We start from the raw sequence: 22,495 nt of genomic DNA, 5'->3' as shown, positions 1-22,495 counted from the left end.
CAGTCCATACCCATTTGAATCCTTTGAAGTAATCCTTCTTTATAGTTGGCTCTTTTCACATTTGTATCTTCTGGCAATCGTGTTACATGATTAGCTGATGTTGCTGGAAGTTGACCAGGTGAGAAAATAAATGAAAAGAAATTGAATTTAATGGTAAACCTGTCCATCCCCATTTCTAATTCTTTTGAAGAGTCCTTTCTTATAGTTAGCTCCTTCCATAATTATACACGGAGAAAAGTATAAGCTGTCCTTTCATGCCAGAAGACTACTTAACTCATTAACAAAACATAACTAACATAATGAACTTAACTTTTATATGAAACAGAATTACATTTATTGAAATGTATGTTTCATTTTATTAAATTTAAAAAAGTTTTGTTTTTATAAATTAAGAAACCATTGTTTCTTAATTTATTGCTCAATCAAAGAAACTGTTTTGATAAAACAACAATTTCGTACATCTTCAGAATTTAACTTTTCCTCATACGTTGTCAAAGAGATTTTGTTTGTTCCATGATACCTTCACATTAAATCGGTTTTTATAATATAAACAAAATATTAATTAGGACACTAATATTTTTTGTCCGTATATTTTCTTACAATTCTGTTGTTTTATAAGCTGATATTATTGGACATCAACCAGATGAGAAAATCAATTAAAAGATGTTATATTTTTGTGATACTGGTCCAATTCGATTGTTGATGATTGATTAACAAGTGGGAATAGTATTAAATGACAAATTAAAACTGAATATAATACGTTGCAATTTATTGAGATGGTGCTCTTCTGCCACGAAGTGAACATTCACATTTAAAGCATTTTCGATTAGTTGTCGAAGGATATAACTTACATTGATGGGACAATAATAAAACTCCAAGTCATAATATTGATTAAAACACGTTTCATTTGTTGGCATAGTGCAACATCCCTATTTTCAATCCTTTCAAAGGATCCTTGTGTTTAACATTTTTTCGTTTGAACAGTCATAATTTGTATTATTATTGTAATTTCCAGTTTATTAAATTGCTCCCGAAATTCGGACGAAATGATATGGAACGTTTTTATAGAAATAAAAAATTTTTCATTTCATCAGAAAATGCGCATGAGAATAAATCGACTTTTCAGTTCAATTTTCTGTAATGAATTTTCACGAGTAGAAATTTTCGACTGTCAATTGTTATTTTAATGTTTTAAACGAAAATTCTTAAATTTTCGACGATTAATTAATCTACGTTAGGCTAAAGAAACAATTCTTGAAGGTAAAAAAAAAAAATTTACAGAGCCATATAGATTAATAATCAATGCATGTAGGAAAATTGGAATTTTTCTCCCAACTTGAAAATTTTCTAAAACATTTTATGTTCTTCCTTGGCGGTTATAAATCTTCCAGGTTTCGAAGTCGGAACTTTCTTTTTTAACTGACGAATTTAAGTATTCTAATTAGATTGATCAAATTTGTTAAAATCTTATATCTTTGTTTGAAAATCTATTTATTTTTGGTTAAGTATTTATTCTTTTTAAACGAGGTGTCCACTATCCACAAAAAATATAATTGGTGATACTTCGACAAACAAATATTTTTATTTTTAATCAAAAAAAGTGAATAGAACCAATAAAGAACGAATTTTTAGGACAATCTATGAATATTCAGTCAAGAATCGTCAAAAAAGAAAATTAATTTTCTATGAAAAAACGAATTATCAACAAAATAAAAGTATTGTCGAATAAATAGTTAAATTTTCAGTAAAATATTGATTTCTGATTGAATAGTAACATTTCCAGTAAGAAAAATTAATTTTCAACCAAATGTTCACACTATCAAAAAAAAATTACTGTTTAACAATGAAGTTCAACTTTCAACCAAACAAAAAGCATGCAACAAAATATTTCAATTTTCAACCAAAAAGATAAATTTTCAAATAAAATGGTGAATCCTCAAGCAAAAAAATTATTTTTTAACAAAAGAAACCAACTTTTGATCAAAGAAATAAATTTCGCGCTCGAAAATATGGTTGTTGACGTCTCAACCAAAAAATATTTTGACTTCAATCTAAAACAATTAAATTCAACCGCAAAAGTTGATCTTTCAACCAAATAGTTGAATTTTACACTAAAAACCATCAGATTTCTACCAAACATGAAATCCAAAAAGAAGATTTTTTAACTAAAAATTATGAATTTCGAACAAATCTTTCGAATTTTCAAAATAATAAATCAATTCTAAACCAAATAATAGAAATTTTAATCAATAAACATGAATTCTCAACCAAAATTATAATAGTAGATTTTTAAATTAAAGAAATGAAATTTTTGCCAAATTTGTGAACATTTAATTCCAAAATATGATTTTTTAACAAAGCAATGAATTTTTCAGTCCTAAAATAAGAATTGCAGACAAAAAATTGTATTTTGAAGCCAAAATACGAATTTTTAACTTTTGAAATCAACTATTTTCTTTATAACAACTAAATTAAAACCAGAGCAAATTTCAGATACTTAAACTTGTTTTTCTAGCAAAGTTTAAAAATATTAAATACGAGATTACAGAAATGAGTAAATGATATTTAAACAAATTTTTAAAACGCTTGAAATCTCAATCTTCTTATATTTCTGAAAATCTCGTCAATCTTTTCATATCTACTAATGGTGGATTTCCGTTGGAATCCTGTGAAATGTTTATAATATTATTGATATCTTTAATACATTTTTGAAATCTTTTCAATTCCTAAAAACTTTCTAACCCGGTGGGATAAATTGAAACCCCTTGAATTCTTTGAAATCTTCAAAATCTTCTGAAATCTTACGAAATCATTGAAAATTCCTTTAAAAATTTTCAATTTCCTGAAAGTTTCTGTAATCAAGCAATACATTCTTCAAAATTCTTTAAAAAATGGTTAACTTTTTAAAAGCTGTGAAATCATCAGAAATCTTCAAAATCTTTTGAAATCTCACTAAGTCATTTAAAGTATCATAGAAACATTTCATTCTCTGGAAATTTTGTGTAATCCTACACTATATTCTCAAAATTCTTCTTCAAAATCTCTAGGAGTCTCTTTTGAAACACACTACATTCTTTAAGATTCTTTTAAATCTTAAAAATCCTTTTCATCTTTTAAAATCCCGAACAACATTTTGAAATCTTTAATATTTTTTTAAAATCCTTTAAAGATGTTTAAATATTTGAAATCCTCTGAGACCGCATGAAATCTCTTAAAATCTATGAAATTCTTTGAAATACATTCAAATGTTTTAAATCCTTAAAACAAGTTTCAAGCCAATGTGAAAAAATAGTTAGGTTAGAGAAAAATTGGAGAAAATAGTACATTTGTGTTAGAATCGTACCCCTTCACTTTGCGTCATTTGTTGGGGAAAAAAGGTTCTCAATTCGTCGAAATTCTAAAAAAAATGAAGGGACAGGAGAAGATAGAATAAGGGTAAGAAAAAGGGTTTGGTGGGTTATAGGAAGGGAAGAGGGTAGAAGATGGAAGGAGATGGGAATAGTTTCATTTTAGATTAGAGAAGAGGAGAAGAAGGAGCATGTTGTAAGGAGGGTCAGGAAGATTATATAAGTGTGATATTCTGAAAGGAATGGGTGAAGAGGGGAGTTAATGTAGAATAATGTAAAACATAGTGCGTGATAGGGAAGAAGGATGACTGAGAAGGTAGAGAGCAAGGAGGAAGAAATTGGGTTTAGAAAGAGGAAAAAATGGAATGAAAAATGAGCAGGAGAGGAATGAAAAAGGGGAGGGTGATGGGAAGAGGAACGGATGGGAGAGGGAAGAAAAGGGAGAAATAGAGGAAGGAAAAGTTTAGGTTATGTTGAATTATGATGACAGGTGGAGGGGAAATACGAAGCAGGAAGAGAGAGAGAGAGAGAGAGAAGGGGAATTGAGAAAGGTGACGTGGATATGGAGAGAAGGGAATAAAAGACGAAGGGAGAGTCTGCGGCCTACTTTGACTAATTTTTAATCAAAATACAGTCACATTTAAACGTTTTAAAATTATATTCTTAAAGAAGTAGATGTATACGTTTAAATTTGTAGAAGATATTTTTCTCGCAATAATAAGATAGAGGAGAGAGTAAGTAGAGTTGACAAATGATGTGAATTTACAGGCCGTCGTTAGGGAACTAAACAGGCTAGGGATGCTGGTGGACCTGTCTCACGTTTCAACAAGAACGATGAGAGCAGCCCTGCAGACGACAAGAGCGCCGGTGATTTTCTCGCACAGCGCTGCGAGGGCTCTATGTAATTCCACCCGGAACGTGCCGGACGACGTGCTCAGAAATCTGGTAAGTTATCAAACCAAGTAAAAAATAAGTCACCGGTCCTGCTGGACGCAATCGATAAACATCCCTGAGTTGCTTGTCTGCTTTCTCTCTAGGATCTGTTCACATTGTACTCGCGAGATACATATAATAAATAAAAATTAGGGTAAACAACTACCGCAGGGTCACTTTGGGAGCAATAGGTTGCCAGCAGACCCGCAATAAATAACACTAATTACTACGTCTCATGATCGAGAGTTGGGTGGCCAAAGGTTCTCCGTATGTCTTCAGGCCACGGAGCGACGCGAGAATGACGGCTCTCTGCATTCATCCCGGCTTGCTTTTTCATATTTTTCGTTAGATCTTTATGAAGTTTGATGAATTGGTGAAGCTCTTCATCTAGGTTAATTTCTAGAGAGATTGACATAAAATTTATACCTTCTGCTAGACATACCTTACTTACTTAATTACTTACTGTTACCATTGGAATTGCTTGATCCTAATAACTCTCGATCTGAATTAGACATTTCATGAAATTTCTAACTATTCTAGCCATTTTATGAAACGAATAACGTGATATCCAGCAGCTTGGTTTTAATTGCTTTTAAAATATTAATTTTGTTGAAAATCAAGGAAGCATTAATAAAAGCAAGTTTACATAGATTTCGTGGGAAATTAATTATCTTGACAATATATAACTTTTAAATTTTTGAAAATATCCTGTCGTCATTATCTCAAACATTGCGACAAAATTTTACAGAAGAGAAATGTTGTATTGTTTCAATTAAAGTTTACTCTAGCTGGAATACCTGAAAAACACAGAAAAGAAGAGGAATTTTATTGGACAGGAAAAGTCATGAAATAGTCAGGGCTTATGCAGAAAATATTGAAAAAGTAAAGGAATTTCTATAAAAAGCACTTTAGTAACTGAGAATCTAGATTTTAAATTTTCTAATATTATTTTGAGATTGTTTTATTCGATTTATAACAAATTCTGTTATATTTTAGTCAACAATTTTATTCTTTCGTGTCAAATGCAACAATTTGGTATAAAAAGTGATCCTTTTTGTTTGGAAATAAATCTTCATTGTTAAAAATTTTATTTATTGGTTGAGAATTCAATTGTTTTGTTGAAAATCCCTCTTTTTGGCGTGAAAATTCAACTATTTTTCCAAAAGTTCATATCTTCGGTTAAAAAGTTCAGCTTAAATTAAATTGTGCTACTTTCTCTTGTGAATTTAGTTACTTGATTTAAGGTTGGATCACTTTCTTGAAAAATCATTTTTTGTAAAAGATTCACCATTTTTCAGATAAAAGTTCATTACTTTGGTTAGAAATTTAACTATTTTTTTGACATTTTTGCGAAAGATTAATTTTTTAAAACTGAAAATGTAAATTTTCATTATTAGCCGAAAATTGATATTTGTCGCTGAAAAATCGTATTTCTTGTTAGAAAACTAATTTTCTTAGTTGAAATTCGTCATTTTTCGTTGAAGAATCAACCTTTGGTTGAAAATTTATTTTTTTTATTTACAGTAAACTGTTCTGTTAAAAATTAATACTTAGAGGCGAAAAATTCAACTGTATTGTAGAAAATTCGTCTTTTTGGTTGAAAATTTGTCATTTTGTCATTTTAGTTCAAATATCACATCATTGGTTGAAAATTTAACTATTTGTATGAAAATTCAAGTATTCTTTTTAAACTCGTTTTTTTACTATAAAATTAATGTTCTTGGTTAAAAATTCGTCTTTTATTTAGAAATTGATTTTGTAGCTTAAAAATTCAATATTTCTGTTGATAAGTTCATTATTTTGTTAAAAATACAACTCTCTGATTGAAAATGGAAATATTTTGTTGAAAAGTCCTATTTTTTTGTCAAAAATAATCTTTGTAGATTGAAAATTCCACTGTTTGGTTATAAATTTAACAGTTGTGTTGAGAAATTAATAATTTTTTTAAAAGCTTAGCTCTTTGGTTAAAAATGGAAGAATCGTTTGGAAAATTTGTCTTTCTTTTGTTGAAATATCCAGTATTATAGTTTTTGTTGAGAAATCATCTTTTTCTTGAAAATTCAACATTTAGGTTTGGAAATTTGACTATTTTTGGTCGAAGTTCAATCTTTCTTGTTTGAAAATTCGACCACAAGGATTTGGTTGGAAATTAAGCTATTTTGTAGAAAATTTAACTATTTCGTTAAAAAATTAACTTCCTTGTTGAAAATTCAAATATCTGGTTGAAAAGTCTTGTTTGGTAAAAAAAATCATTTTTTTTTTTCTTGAAAAATGAAAGGAGAATTTTTTAATTTGTACTTTAATGAGGAAGATATCTTGTAAGGGCTATGGTGGCTTAATATTTTTTGTGGCCAGGAGAATCTTTTTTACAACAAGAGGCATTTTTCATTGAACTTTTTTAGACGTGGAAACTTTTATCTTCACATTTTCTTTTATCTGTCATTGTTTGAGAGAAAAATTAGGAAATGAAATTCGATCGTGGATTTTTTGAGAAAAAGAGAACGATTAATATCTCAATTAGTTTAAAATTTATAGGGATTTACAGAGAAATTTTTTCAAACAAAATTTAAAGACGCAAAACTTCTTTATTCTTTTTTTTTTTTGCAAATCAGAGAAATACGAATCGCCTAATTTCATCTAAAAAACACATTTTGTAGCCGTACGTTTCAGCGATTTTAAGTTTTGAAACCCTATCTGATTTGAAATGGATTCAGTCTAAGTTTTCTTTTCCAAACAATTAAATGTAGCAAAATATAAAATAATATTTTATTATTGTTAATCAATATTTCGACTTTAAAATTATTCTTTTATCTTAACGAATTTTCTTTACGAGAATAAGCATTCTTTATTATAATTTTGATTCTTCAAATTCAAACTAATAGCACTCCTTATGTAAATATTACTTCTGATCATTAATATTCTCAACATATGTAAAACTTCTTCCCATAACGACCATCAATAGAGGCGTGAAGTTTATACAATGATTATAACTAATGTGATCAGTAAAACACAGTATCTCTTAAAGAAATATAATTCACTATAATTCAGCCAATTTTCCTTTGCAATAAAATTGATATTTCATTTTGATAACTAACAATTTTTTGATAAATTATTAGATTTAAGTAAATTTCAGCCAGTAATGTGTCTCTCAATACCATTTTTTTTAAATTTATTGCGATATACCTTTTAAAAGAAAGCTTATGATCTTATTGCTAAATACATTTCTTTTTCATAATTATTTGCAGATTTAGAAAATGAAGCTATTTTCTGAAATCCCTTCTACATTTTTTAGAACTCTCGAAAATTCCTCGGTGTTTTTAAAAATAGTTGAAAATAATAAAGTCATTTAAAATCCCATTTAATTATTTAAATCCATCAAAAAATGTTTAGAAACGTTCTAAATACCCTAAGATGTGTAAAAAAAATGAAACCATTCCCTAGAATATAAAATCTGATAAAAATGTATTAAGAATTAACTGTTTTGTTACAAATTACACTATTTCAATAAAAATTTTACTTTTTGTTACTAAACAAACATTTTTGTTGGAAAATAATATTTTTGGGTTGAAAACTCAAACTTTTAGAAAATTAATCTTTCGATTCAAAAAGTCACTGTCGGGTAGAATTCTTTTGTACACCATTCAATTTCTTATGACTTATAATTTGTATTAAAAATGCATATTTTTCTGTCCAAATTAATCTGGGCTGGTTGGGGATATAATGTTTTGCTAATTAAATTAAATTATTTGGTTCAAAATAAACATTTTTCTTAAAAACTACATTATTTTAACGGAAATTTAACTTCTTGATAGAAAAATAACTTTTTTGTCAAAAAATCATATTTTCGCAATCAAAATTCAACCGCTTTCCAAATAATTCGTACTCGTGGCTTTAAAATTCAACAATTTGGTTGAAAATTAAGTTAATCAGTCGAAGTGAATATTCATGTATTTTATGAACAAATTTTCTCTTTTTATCGAAAATCAATCTTTTTGATTGAAAATTGATCCTTAATTATTAAAAATGCGACTATTTGGGTTTCAATTCATCTGGATTAATCTGGTTGAGGATTTAACGATTTGGTAGAAAATTAAATTATTTGATCCAAAATAAACTTTTTTGTTTAACATTACACTATTTCTATGAAATGTTTACTTGTTAGTTGACAATTAAACCAGTTTCTTAAAAGTCGCACCAGTATGATAAAAATTTGTTTGTTTTTGATAAAAATTAATTTTTTTATTTAAAAATTGCATTATTTCAAGTTTGGTAGAAAATGCATGTATCTTGTGTTAAAAGAATTTTGGGAGACGTGAATTTTCGGGTGGTAGGTGGAAAAATAGGGCTAAAAATAGCCTAAATTTAGTAACGTAGTTGACAAACCATCCGAAAGAGCTGCGTCAGGGGAAGAAAAGAAGATGTTGAAATTAAATGAGAAATTCAAAGGTGGGAGCATTTTTTGCCCCTTTTTTCCTCCTTACTCTTCATCCAGTTTTGAACGAAAGAAACCTTGATTAAGTTTGTCAGTTCCTTGACACAGGACATATTAGAACGTAGTGGGTGCCTTTGAGAAGATTTATGGGAAAAGTGGGAAAGTATGTCTAAACCTCGGAACAAAAATCTTTAATCTTGCTGAGTTAAAGCACTCTCAAACGCAATACTCTTCTCCTCTTTCTTTTGCCTCTACTAAACCTGAGAATAGTTATTAGGGATAGAAAACCCTAAGTAAAAAAGTAGAAAACTACTAAACCTGAGAATAGGGAATAGGGATAGAAAGGAATCTTTTTTCGCAAATATTCAAAATGGCAAAATAGTTAAATTTTCAATTAAAAAAATGATTTTAAGAAAAAAATTTAGTTTTCAACCAAGGAGTTGAATTTTCAACTAAAATGTGAACGTTTAACAAAAAAAGAAATTTTTAAGGAAGTAGATCATCTTTCAACCAGGAAAGATTTTTCATTAAATTAATCATGAAAATTTCATAAAGAATCTTCAAATTTTAAGTGAAAAGGTTGAATTTTCAAACATGAAAATTAATTTTCTATTAACAAGAACAAATTCTCAATAAAATAGTTACATTTTCACTCAAATATTTAATTTTTAAATAAGAAGAATATTGAAACTTAAAGATATCAATTTTTACCTAAAAATTTAACAGTTGAAATTTTATTTAAAAAAAACATAATTTTCAATAAAAAAAACTTATTTTCTACAAAACAGTAACATTTTCAAACCAAAAATATGAATTTTAAATAAAATAGTTAAATTTTCATTTTAAAAAATGAAGTTTTCAACCAGGTAGTTGAATTTTCAACGACGAGGTTTCTACAGAACAATTAAATTTTTAACTCAATAGTAAAATTTTCAACCAAAAATATGAGCTTTAATCAAAAAAATGAATTCTTTACTAACAAAAAACAAATCTCAACAAAATACATCGATTTTTTACTGAACAGTTGAACATTTCTAACCCGAAAATATGAATGAAAAAAATAGAGGTATATTTCCAGTTGAAAAACTGAGTTTTCAACTAAAAAAAATGAATTTTCAACTTACATAATTAATTTATTAAAGAACATAAATGTTAAAAGAACTAGTTCAACCTTTCAGCTATTCAAAGTTTCTAGTTACTAAGGAAAAAAGTGTCACACAAAATCTTGGATTCCTATTCCAAGAAGTCGAATTTTCTACAGAACGGTTACATTTTAAATGAAAAAAAACTATTTTCAACCAAAAAAATTAAGTTCCTGCTAAAAAAAAAGTATAAACAAGATAAATACTATTGTATTTAAAAATATTGAATTTCCAAATAAGAAGAATTTTGAAATTAAAGGAGTAACACTTTCAACTTAAAATTATGAATTAAAAAAAATAGTTAAATTTCCAGTCAAAAAAATTAATTTTGTACAAAAAATTCAATAGTTCAATAGTATTCATAAAAAATTTAATAGTATGCTTTTAACCCTAAATAGATTCGATGAAATTTAATTCAACAAGCTTTAAAATCTTATGTCGGGGGCACTAAATAAAAATAAATTGTTTAAAGAATTAGTTTTCCTAAACTTAATTCACTATTTGTTCTTTCTACCTGAAAAAACCGATAAGTTAAAAAATTCTTTGAAAATCAGCGACTTTCTAACTCTGTTTAAAGAGAAAATTGTTTATACAAAGAATAAATTGTTGAAAATATTTATATAAAAAGTTACGTATCAGCAGAAAGTTATATTTTATGCATTATAAACAATTAGCATTTAAAAACCCGCAAAAAATCACAATTAACGCCAAAAACCTGCAAGGTGCAATTTTTCACTTAGGGATTTTTCTGGGCTCAATTCTTCACTTATAAAAATTAAACTTATTAGGGCCTGCGGAATGTTCAAATATCACATTTTTGTCAAATTTATTTGTTGGTATATATTTCAACAAATTTCCGAACGATATGCATGAAAATACACAAAAAAGCCAAATTTAGACCACCCTGATGTTTTCGCTTCCATATTTTACTTACGCATGTTTTAGAAACCAAATATGTAAGAAATTTTTTTCCATTAAATATGAACAAAAAGCGTACTATACACTACCGGTCAAAAGTTTAGGCTCACTTAAAAAAATTGTTTTTTTGTTGCATTTATCGCTTTAATTATACCGGAGCCAGAAAATGTCTCTTTAAAAGGTTGATTGTTTTCGCAATTCTGTCTAAAATAATCCCAGGGTGAAGCCTAGAAGTTGTAATAAAAAAGTTGGATCAATTGGAAAACATCTTATGTGTAGGCAAATCAGAATAAAAGTAAAATAAATATATATTTTGAGGAAATTACATAGAAAATTCATGATTATATGTTTCATATATTCTCCAACAATATTTTTGTTACTAAAAATAATATTTTAATTTTTCCAACTTTTTTTTTACAAATTGAAGTTCTTGCAATTCGAAAAAAACTTTTTTACGATTAATACTCTTAAGCTGTCGTGATACGGTGAAAAAAAGCTTCAAAATGAGCCCAAGAACATTGAAAAATGTTGACTATTTTGGAAGTTATTGAAAATTTAAGAAAACATTGAAATTTAGAAACTTTTGACCGGTAGTGTATGTGTAACATGATTCGGTGCAGAAGTTAGGAGGCCGCAGTAAGGCAAAAAATGCAAGGTTCGACGACTCGGGGTCAATTAGTAAATGGAAGGCTGCGAATCGGAGCTTTAGATGAAAATCGAAATGAAGTCTGCAAGCGGGAAAAAGAGAAAGAGAAAAAGAGAGAAAGAGAGAAGAAAGGAAAAAAGGGGAAGGGGGAGGGGAAGATGAAAAAGGCGGAAAAAATGGCGCGCCCTAAATCACTGGGATCAGAGTACCACCTCGCCAAGTCGCACATCCAATGCACTGCACTTTAGTGTTCCACCAACAGCCACTATTCACTATAGCACCACTGCCCCGGCAGTAGCGTATATTACCTCATTCCCTCTTCCAGGATAGAAAATAGAAAACCTGACCGTACGGACCAGCCTAATGTTTCACTCACTTTAAAAAGATTCGGTCCAGTGGAATTTTTCCGTTTTTGGACAATGAAAATACATCTACACGTAACAAAACTGTGGGTAGGAAATGTTGAGGTAAACTCTCTGTGGCGAATCTCAGATAACTTCGGGAGACGCCGCTAGAGGCAGCACATTACAGGCTGTGACCACGGAGAGTTTACCTCAGTATGTAGAACTCAGCTGAATATTGCCTTCGTGGAATGATTACCTACCACGTTTCGTACCCCTAGTTTTGTCTATTTTTCTAAAATAAAAAAAAACAAAGTGGGATATTTACCCGGATGGTAGAGTAATCTCACAAAAATAATCTGAGGGTACGAAATGATGCAGGTGATCTTTCAAGCAGGGTAATAGTTAGTTCATTATTTCGAACTGAGGTAAACTTTCCGTAGTGAATCGCAGATATCTCGGGTGGAATCCACTAGAGGCAGCACATGACAGGCCTGTGACCTCGGAGAGTTTAACTCTGCACGGAGTAATCAACTGAATATTACCTTTTTTTAACGATTACCTGCTACGTTTCGCACCCCCAGTTATTATGTATGTTGCTAACACCGAAAAAAAGTATAATATTCACGTAGATTGTTGAGTAATTTAACAGAAAAGCCGGAGTGTACGAAATAATAATGATAATCTTTTAAGCAGGGTAATAGTCAGTTGATTACTTCAAACTGAGGTCAACTTTCCCTATCGAATCGCAGATATCTCGGGCGGAATCCGCTAGAGGCAGCACGTTATAGACATGTAACCGCAGAAAGCTGACCTCAGCTTGGAGCAATCAGCTGACTAACAACCTGCTTGAACAATTATCACAATTTTTTCTGGTCTTTCAAGGACCGTCCATAGACTACCTTATCAATTTTTATAGAAAGTCACTAAGGAAGATAGAGTTTTAAAGACTTTAAACAAAAATTTTTTTTGGAGAAAATAGTTGAATTCTCAAACAAATAGATGAATTTTCAACAAATGAGATTAATTTTCTATTCTAAAAGATGCATTCTCAATAAAATGCATGACTAAGGTTATGAATTAAGAATAATTAAAAGTATTACCATATCAGAATTTTTTACCCTAAAAGATGAATTTTAAAAGAAAAATCGTAAAAATGTTATCTGAATAGTTTAATTTTTAACAAAACCGACGAATTTTCAACTAAAGATTAAAAATTTTTAATACAAAGTTACGTTACATCCAAAAAGTTGAATTTTTAACAACAACAAAGAATAAGTTTTTTCCAAAAAGAATAAATTGAATCAAAACTAAATATATTTCAATCGATAATAATGGATTTTCAACGAAATATTTACAAAAATGTAGCCCCGAAAACTTAGTCGTTAATTGGTAGTTAAAAAAACCAATTCCAACATAGGAAAAAAAATTAGCCAGTTGAACCTACTCGGTTTCAATTAAAAATAAAACTATTTAGTTGAAAATTTATATATTTTGTTGTGCATTTGTCTTTTCTTGCAAAAAAGAAATGTTTTTATTAAAACTTCAACCTCTTGGTTGAAAGTTAAATAGCGTTTTTAAAAATCACTTTTTTAAATTAATTATTTACCGACTATGTTAGATATTTGACTATTTTGCGAGAAATTCGTTTTTTTAGTTGATAATTAATTTTTTGATCTGCAAATTTAGTTTACCCATTTTTGGCTGAAAAATTAATCGTCTTTAGTTTAAAATTCAACAATTTGGTTAAAAATAAATTTAGTTAATTAAAATTCATAATTTCGGGATAAACATTTAACTGTTTTGTAGAAAAATCGCCGTTTTGGCTTGAAAATTCATATTTTTCGTTAACGATTAATATTTTTTTATTAGTAACTTAGCTATTTGGTTGACAGTTGAACTTCTTTGTTAAAAATACATTTCTTTGTTGTAGAATAGTAATTTTTGTTAAAAATTCAACTATATTGTTGGAAGTTTAATTATTTTCTTAAAAATTCAACTACTTTGTTTGTAAGGTATCTTTTCTAGTAAAAAATTGTACAACTTTGTTGATTATTTGTCTTCTTGGATAAAAAATCACTACTTTCAGATTAAAAATTCAACTGATTTTTAACAAATTCGTCTTCTAGACTTAGAAATTCATATATATGCTTGAAAAAGAAAAGATTTTTGGTTAAAGATTAACCTTTTTTGTTTGCGAAATCCCCCATTTGGTTAAAAACTAAACTATTTTAGTATAAAAGTCAAATATTTTGTAGAAAATTAACACTGGTATGAAATAAAACATTTTGAAATAAAAATTCAACTCTTTTTAAAAATTAGTATTCTTGGCTTGACACTTGAATAATTTGTTTTTTTTTTTTTTTAATTGAAAAATCTTTCTTGGTTGACAAATCAAACGTTGAATTATTTGGTTGCAATGAGTACTTTGTTACAAAAATTTTTTTTTTCCTATGTCATTTTTTTCTTAGAGACTATGCTGAATTAAGAAAACTTTATAATTTGTTGAGTAATCTTATGTTTTTTTAAACAAAATTAAAAAAGGCATTATTCGGTCATTTTTTTGGAAAAAATTCTTTTGTTCAATGCCAGGCCTTTAACATGCGAATTTTATAAACATTTCAGCAATATTCATGAATAATTGATCAATTTTATAATGCTATTTAAACCAATTAATTGAACAACTGCTTGTATAAGGCATTTGTCAAAATAAATATTCTTTTTTTTTTAAATAGAAACTTTTTCAATAAGGAATTTCATGATAATTTTAGAAATAATGCATAATATATTGATCAATTTTAAGACTTTTTTCAAACAATTTTAATAAAGAAATACATTATTGGGGCATTTGTCGACGGAAAAATTCTTTTTTTTTCGTTTTCAGTATTTTTAATGGGGAAATTCATGATAATTTTAGCGAAATTCATAATTAGTTGATGTAATTCATATTTTTTTAAAAACAAATTTAATGAAAAATGCACTATCATGAAGCTGCAGCCTTATTAAAAGAATTATAGTAAATAAAAATTTTAACTATAAGGATTGGGATTGAAAAAACAACTTTTTCGTCGACAGATGCCCAAATAATGTGCATGCTTATTAAATTTGTTTGGAAAATCATACAATTTATCTACTAAGTATGATTTTTAATTAAATTATCATTAACTTCCCGATTAAAAATACTGACGTAAGAAAAGGTTTCCTCGACAGATGCCCGAATAACGCATTTGTTTGTTAAATTCGTTAAAAAAATCATAAAATTTATCAGCTAATCATAAAGACGCTTAATTTACTATAAAGATCCCAATTAAAAAATCTGACATAAAAAAACAAATTTTTTGATCGAGAAATGGCTGATTAATGCATTTGCGTATAATAATAACAATAATAATTTCAAGAAGAAATTTCATCATCATATTGTTTTTATACAAATTCCTTGCAATAGAACTTAAAAAGGCGTCAAATTATGTAAAATCGTAAAAAACATCCTTTAAGCAAATAATTTGTTTAAAAAAAATTGGATTGTTTTTTATATAATATTGAAATAACTTTAACTAATGTTTCCCTATGAAACCTAACTGATTTCAATGATGTTCATATTATCAACAAGCACCGAGAATGTCAAATGTAAAAAATGGCTGCATTTATTCTTTCATTTCTTAAGAATTTCCTTAAAATTGGAAAATTAGTGATGAAAAATGAGAAATATCTAGAAAAATGTTACCTATGGAAAAGGCTGAGTTTCCCGGAACAGGCGATAACCTCTTAATTATGTCGATGCTGTGCAGGAGCACAATAATAGGTTTTCATAATCTATTATTAACTGTGTCATCCTTCCGGTCCAATTAACTCCATGGAGATCAAGTCTATCAGCTCGAGTTTTCATGCGCGAGGAGGAAAATTTTGCTTAAAGTCGCGGATTAAAGCTTCCAATCTGCTCGACATGGTAAAGAGTAAAATCAGGAAAGAGAATAAAGAATGTCAGTATTTAGAATTCTGCGACTATAATTTCACAAAAGGGAACTTTAGTTCCGTTCAGATGAATTTTCAAAACAAAAAGACGAATTAGAGAATAAATAGTTGCCAATTTTTTGCATTTAATAAATGTTTAATGATTTAATCAATCAGAAAAATTTACAAGCCCAAAAGACGAATTTTTTTTAAGACAGTCGAGTTTTTTGAAGAAGAATAACTTTTGTACCATAAAAGATTAATTTTCAATCCATAATGATTAATTCTTAAAAACATAGTTGTATTTTAGACCAAAAATGGTGAATTTAACAAAATAGTAAAAATTTTCAAAAATAAAAAGGTTTTTAACGAAATAGTTGCATTATTAACCAAATAGTTAAGTGTTCAGCATTTTCAATTAAATGGTCAAATTTTCAAAATACAAAAATTAAAATTAGATCAAACATTTGAATTTTCAAGGAAAAAAGAAAAATTTTTTAGAATACGGTTAAATTTCTAGCAAATATAATGAATATTAAAAAAGTTAGAAATAATATAGCAATATTATATAACAATCTAAATCTTTTCAAATAATTAGGATAAGCACACTGTAAAGATAACTGAAACTGAAAGATATATTATTTTGAGAAATATTTCAAGAATAGATTTCTGAATAAAAATGCAGCATAAAAAAGTAAGGAGAATATATGTGTAGCAATTCCGGCGAGTAAAAGGAATTAAAATCTTTCAAAACCTAAATTTAAATGGTTGGTCCCAAGCATTGATTATAAGAATAGTTATTGTCACCTTTTAAAATATTTATGCTACTAGCTTTCATTCTCATAATATTTTTAAACAGTTTCAGTGAAAAAACATTATTGTTTCTACACGAATGTGCCAAAATTTCGAATTTGTTTGTCTAATTTGTTTATACAAATTTAAACAGGATATTTACACTTTGGATTCATTAAAAAATGTTTAATTTATTTAGTCCCCGTCCAAAATCAGAACTATAATTGTTATAAAAAAATCTCTATAGCAAATCGCCATCAACTTCAGTTGTAAAATTCGCTATACCAAGTCATAGTTATATTTATTTACCAAATTTTTAATCAAAACTAAGAAATATAATATCTCCCTTTTTTAAAGATTTTTAAGACGAAATATAAAATTTTGACTAATTCTGACTTGGAATGGGAATTTTTTTTATTACTTTCTGCTAAATAGAAATAATTTTTTTATGAAATTATTCTACCTTATAAAAAATGTCCTAATACAAATCAAATTATAATTTTTTCCAGAAATTACCTACCCAAAAGTAAAAATTATGATCATTAACAGAATTTTCTGTTCTAAATTAAAACGAAAATATGAACATTATAATTCATTACTGGAGTCCTCTGCCCGAAAATTAACATTTTGTTTCTTTAGGGAAATTCCCTGTCTGAAATTCAAAATTATAATATTGCTTCACTGAAATATCTTTTTGAAAATCTCTTATCCTAACGCAGAATTATAATTCTATAAAAAAATTCACTCTTCCCAGTCAGAATAGTATTTCTTTTGGAAAACTCCCTATCCAAGTAAGAAACACAGTTTTTTTTTTAAATCCTTTGTTCCAACTTAAAATTAAAGTAATAAAATATAAAAAGTACTTTTAATTTTTCTGGGTTTTCCTCTGATGAATAAGATTCCCTATTACCCACTCATTTTCTAATTTGATTTTTTTGTAATTTACTAAACTCCGGTGCCCTGGACTTTGAAACTTGCCTATTCAATATATAATTCATTAAAATGAAAGATTATTGTATAATTTTTTTTTGTTTTGTAGGCAAAAAATGGAGGTGTAGCTATGATTCCCTTTTATACGTACTTTATAACGTGCAATAACACAGCAACAATCAAGGACGTGATCGGTAAGCTGATTTTAGTAGTATTAATATAGCAATACACTCATATCTGGATTTAGTGTCGGTTTTATCACGCACGAGTGAACAACGCACATCCCTCCGTAACCCTCACCGATTTCCCTGGCGCAGCGTCAATTCTCGGAAACACTGCATCCAAAATCACTAAATCCAGATGCGACTGTGGTTAAATAACTTAAGGCAACTTAAAACTGTGAAATAAATGTGAATTAACTTAACTTTTGATACTTCCTCATTTTTTTCATATTTTTAATTATATGTAAAATTTTTGAAGGTAGAAACTTGACGTTTTAATTATACTTAAAAACAAACATGCACCTTACGCGCGCGTTGTTTTGTCTCGAGCAGTTTTTAAATTAAAAATAAAATTAATATCATCGTAAATGTTCTTATTTCACAGTGTATCTATTATCTAGCATAATGGAAAAGCATGGACAATATCTTTGATAATTTGCCAATATTGATATTTTAACTACAAATTTAATATGTATTCTATTTTTCAAATACATGGACAAACCGTTGCATTTTTTATAAAAAATTCTAATTACACAGCCAAACAAAAAAAAAATTTTCTGACCTGCGGGTGAGATCATGTATATTATATGTTTTTTGGGTCGCTAAAACCGAATCCGTAATTCATTTTACCCCATCACGTCAGATTTTCGACATAACCTCAAAAAGTGTTCACAGACACACAAAAATGAAAATTAATGCTGGCATGAGTGCGGGACCGTTCATATTATATGTTTTTCAGGTCGCTGAAAACGAATTTTAAGTTTATTTTACCCCATCATGTCAGGTTTTCGACATAACCTTAAAAAGTGTTCACAGATACCCAAAAATGAAAAATAAAGCAGACCTAACTGGTCAGCCGATGTTTGTGATATGTTTTTTGGATCGCTAAAACCGAATCCAAAGTCCATTTCATCTCATATCTTCAGATTTCTGACACTATCTGTTTAAATCTCATTAATCCAAGCTCTTATTATCATGAGAGCTATCTTGTAGGTGTACAAATGACAGGTATATTCAATTTCAGTCCTTTTCTGGTTTTGAACTGTAACGGGTCCTTTTTTGATCTAATGATCTGTGCAAATGCTTCCGTTTGCGCTTTCCATTATATTCCTCCGTGTCCCTCTTCAGCATCCAACAAAAATCTGCCATCATTTTATCATACCATCTCCCTTGGTATCCTGACATAATGAGGTGAAATAGACTACAGATACAGTATCCGCGACACCGGAAACATAAAATGAACAAGGTCAGACCCCCAGGTCAAAACATTTTTTTTTTTTGATGTGAGACTCTAAGACTTTTTGAGGTTATATTGAAAACCTGTCGGTATAGGGTGACATAGACATTAAAATCGGTTTCAGCGACCCAAAAAAAATAATAATGTACTTGATTCGGCACTCAGGCCAGCATTACTTTTCATTCTAGGGATTCTGTAAAGACTTTTGCAAGTTATGTTGAAAACCTGATGTGATAGGGTGAAAGGAATTTCTGATTCGGTTTCAGCGACCCCAAAAACATATAATCAAAATGGTATCAGCCCCAGGTCAAAAAACTTATTTGTGTGTTCAATTCAATTCAATTAAATGAATAAATAATCAAATCAAGATAAAAAATAAAATTCCAAATTCCAGTTTTCTAACGAAAATTATTTGATTTGAACCTAACTTTTTTTTATTCATAATAATTATTTTTGGTGAAATACAAGAACACAACCTTAATTTGTTAAAAAATTGTAAATATTTGTTAAATGCAAATCTTGTTGGAAATGTAATAATTTTTTTTTTAATATCAATTTTTTTTTGTAACGATACAATTTTCCGATAAAAAACACTAACAAAATCAAAAGTATGAAAAGATTCTGAATTGCCATCAAATTAAAATAAATTTTTTAAAATCATAAATGTTTTTATGCGATTTCAGAATTTTCAGCTTTTCGCTAAAAAATAAGTGTTGCGAACAAATTTAGATATAAATCATTAAATTGTAAAAAAGTGTAAAAGTTTCGAAAAATTCTAAGTCGTGTGAGTTTTTTATGAAAAATTAGCATTTTTAAACAGCAATCATTATGAAGGATCACTAATTTTTACCAATTTTAGATTATGTTAGTGTTAGTGTCTCCCAGAAATGGGTAATTTTAATTCAAATTTACTAGATTTCGTAGATTAAAATGTTTAATTTATTAGGTTTTACAGATTCATGAGGGCTTACAAATTTTAATTTACGTTAGCGTTTCATGCCAAAACGTAATATTGTAAAACAAAATTCATCATAACTAGGATAATATTTTCAATTCTAAACCATTTTTTATTACCTCATTGTAGTGTTTTTCAACGGAATCATGAGTATTTTTAATCAAAGATCAGTGTATTGCAGAGCACGTTTACAACTTTTCAACAAATTCAACTTCTGTTGGTATGTTTCACATGAAGTTGAGATTTTTAAACAAAATTGACAACCGTGAACATTTTGGGATTGTATTAATATTTTTTCTCAAAAATTTCAATTTTATTAAAAATTCATTAGATTTCAAAAAATATAATTAATTAAACAAAAAAATGTAGCATGCGTTGACATTTTACGTAAAAAGTTAGTATTCACAAACAATAATCATTATAGTTTAAACAAGATTTAAAATCTTTCTGAAATTTTGGATTACATTATTGTTTTTCGTGTCAAAGTATTTCTATTTTTAATAAAATTTATGAAATTTTCAAGAATTTTTACATTTTTAATTACTTTAGATTATGTTCGTATGTTGCACTAAAAATGGTATTAAACAAAAATTATTATAGTTCGAACAAGGTTTGAAATTTTTAAACCGTTTTAATATCTATTAACGTTCTTCATAAGCAATTTATTATTTTAAACAAAAAATTATTTCATTTCGACGAATATTTGCAATTCTGAAAATTCGATTGTTATGTTAGTGTTTTTCATTGGAATTTTTTAGTATTTTTAATCAAAAATTATTAGCTGTGAAAGAATATGCGAAGGTCGCATTGCAAAACTAGATAACTAACAGTTTGATCGAAAGTGACTTCATTGCAAAACAAATTCTTTAAATAAAATAATAACAACATGTTTCAAACCGGAAAATGGCCTGAAGTATAATAAAAGAATAATTGCACGCTTTTCTGTTTTCTAATCTATAAATAAAAAGTTTCCACCTCAGCCATCTATGAGTAACATCTTTAGGTTAACGTAAATAAATAAAGGATAGGATAGGATAGAGATGAGACGACTAAAAAAGAGAGACATACATTTGGATACACAGCAACATAGAAAAAGATAGACGTTGATAAACGTATTATAGGATGAGATAGGAAAGAAGAGAATCAAAAAGATAGACAAGGATTGAGATCAACAGAACTAGGAAAAGATTTACATACATTGATGAATGGTAGAGTGAATCAGAGAAGAGGGAATTAAAAATGATTGTCGTGAATAGACAAAGAATAGGATAAGATTTAGAATAGGGTATTGAAAAAGTCAAACCTTATCGTAGATTGAGGAAGAGGTAGACAAGAAATATTTAGGAGATGTGGCATACGATGAGGTAGAGAAGAGGAGGTTGAAAAAGATATGCAACAATTTAGGATAACAGAAGGATAGAAACATATTAACGTGGAGTGAAAATGGATAGGATGAGATAGAGAAGAGGTTATTCAAAAAGTTTACCGTGATTTTGAAATTATAAAACGATAAGATAGAGAAAAGGAGATTGAAAAAGATAGTCAACAATTTATAATAAAGGAGGGATTAATAAAAATTGATATGGATTGATAAATAATAGGGCAAATTAAAAAACAGTGCATTGGAAAAGATAGACGGAAATTTATACGAACAGAGAGGTTATAAAATATTCACGTAAACAGATGAAGGATAGGATAAAGCAGAGAAAAGAGGATTGAAAAGAAAGACGTGAAGTTAAATTAAAAAAGATTTCAAAATGATAGACGATAAAAGACATAGTATAGGATGAGATGAAGACGAAGAAATTGAGAAAGACAGAAATTGAGATTGACAGAGATAGAGAGAGAGAAAGATTTGCGTAGATACATAAAGTATAGAATAAGATAGAAACGATTGTTTAAAAAAAAGTTACATAAACGTAAATTTAGATTGACAAAGGGATAAAAAAGATAGAAGTTGATAGATGCAGGATACGAGCAGGTTGAGCCAAGGGGATTAAAATGACGGCAATTTAAATTGAGAAAGATATGGAAAAAGATTCACGTAAAAGGACAAAGAATAGGATGAGCTAGAAAAGCAAGGATTGAAAAAGATAGAAGTGAATTCAGGTAGACAAAGAGACAGAAAAAGATCAACGTTGACAAACAAAGTATAGGGTAAGATACAGAAGATGGTATGTGAAAAATTTAAAGTGATTGTAGATTAACAAGGATATAGAAAAAAAGAGGTTAAAAAATGTGGGATACGACGAGGTACAGAAGAGGAGATTAAACTAGGTAATCAGTAATTTAGATTAACAGGGGGATAGAAAAATATTGATTTCGATTAATAAAGGATATGATAAGTTAGAAAAGAAGGTAATGGAAAAGTTAGACGAAAAATTTATATTGACAAAGAGATAGAAAAAATATAGACGTTGATAGACGTAGGATATGATGAGATAAAGAAGAGGGAATTAGAAAAGATAGAATTGGATGGACAAATAATAGAATGAGATAGAGAAGAGAGCATTTCAGAGGATAGACATAAATTTGGACAAAGAGTTAGAAAAAGATAGATATTATAGGATGAGGTAGAGAAGAACATATTAAAAAAGGTAGACGAGGATTTATAACAACAGAAAAAGAAAAAAGATTGACATAAACATGT

At 28.3% G+C, this 22,495-nt stretch overlaps 1 protein-coding gene across 1 annotated transcript in view; it reads left to right on the top strand.

The window, feature by feature from the left end:
• LOC117170066 (dipeptidase 1-like) overlaps positions 1-22,495 on the top strand; it is a 78,476-nt gene that overhangs the window by 47,941 nt on the left and 8,040 nt on the right. The window contains exons 5-6 of the mRNA XM_033356587.1: positions 4,116-4,292; positions 17,542-17,626. Of these exons, the coding sequence (XP_033212478.1) occupies positions 4,116-4,292; positions 17,542-17,626 (262 nt within the window). The remainder of the gene's footprint in view (positions 1-4,115; positions 4,293-17,541; positions 17,627-22,495) is intronic.

Source organism: Belonocnema kinseyi, chromosome 3 (genome assembly GCF_010883055.1).
Source record: "Belonocnema kinseyi isolate 2016_QV_RU_SX_M_011 chromosome 3, B_treatae_v1, whole genome shotgun sequence".
NCBI classification, from domain to species: Eukaryota; Metazoa; Arthropoda; class Insecta; order Hymenoptera; family Cynipidae; genus Belonocnema; species Belonocnema kinseyi.
This window is presented reverse-complemented; position numbering and strand designations above follow the sequence as displayed.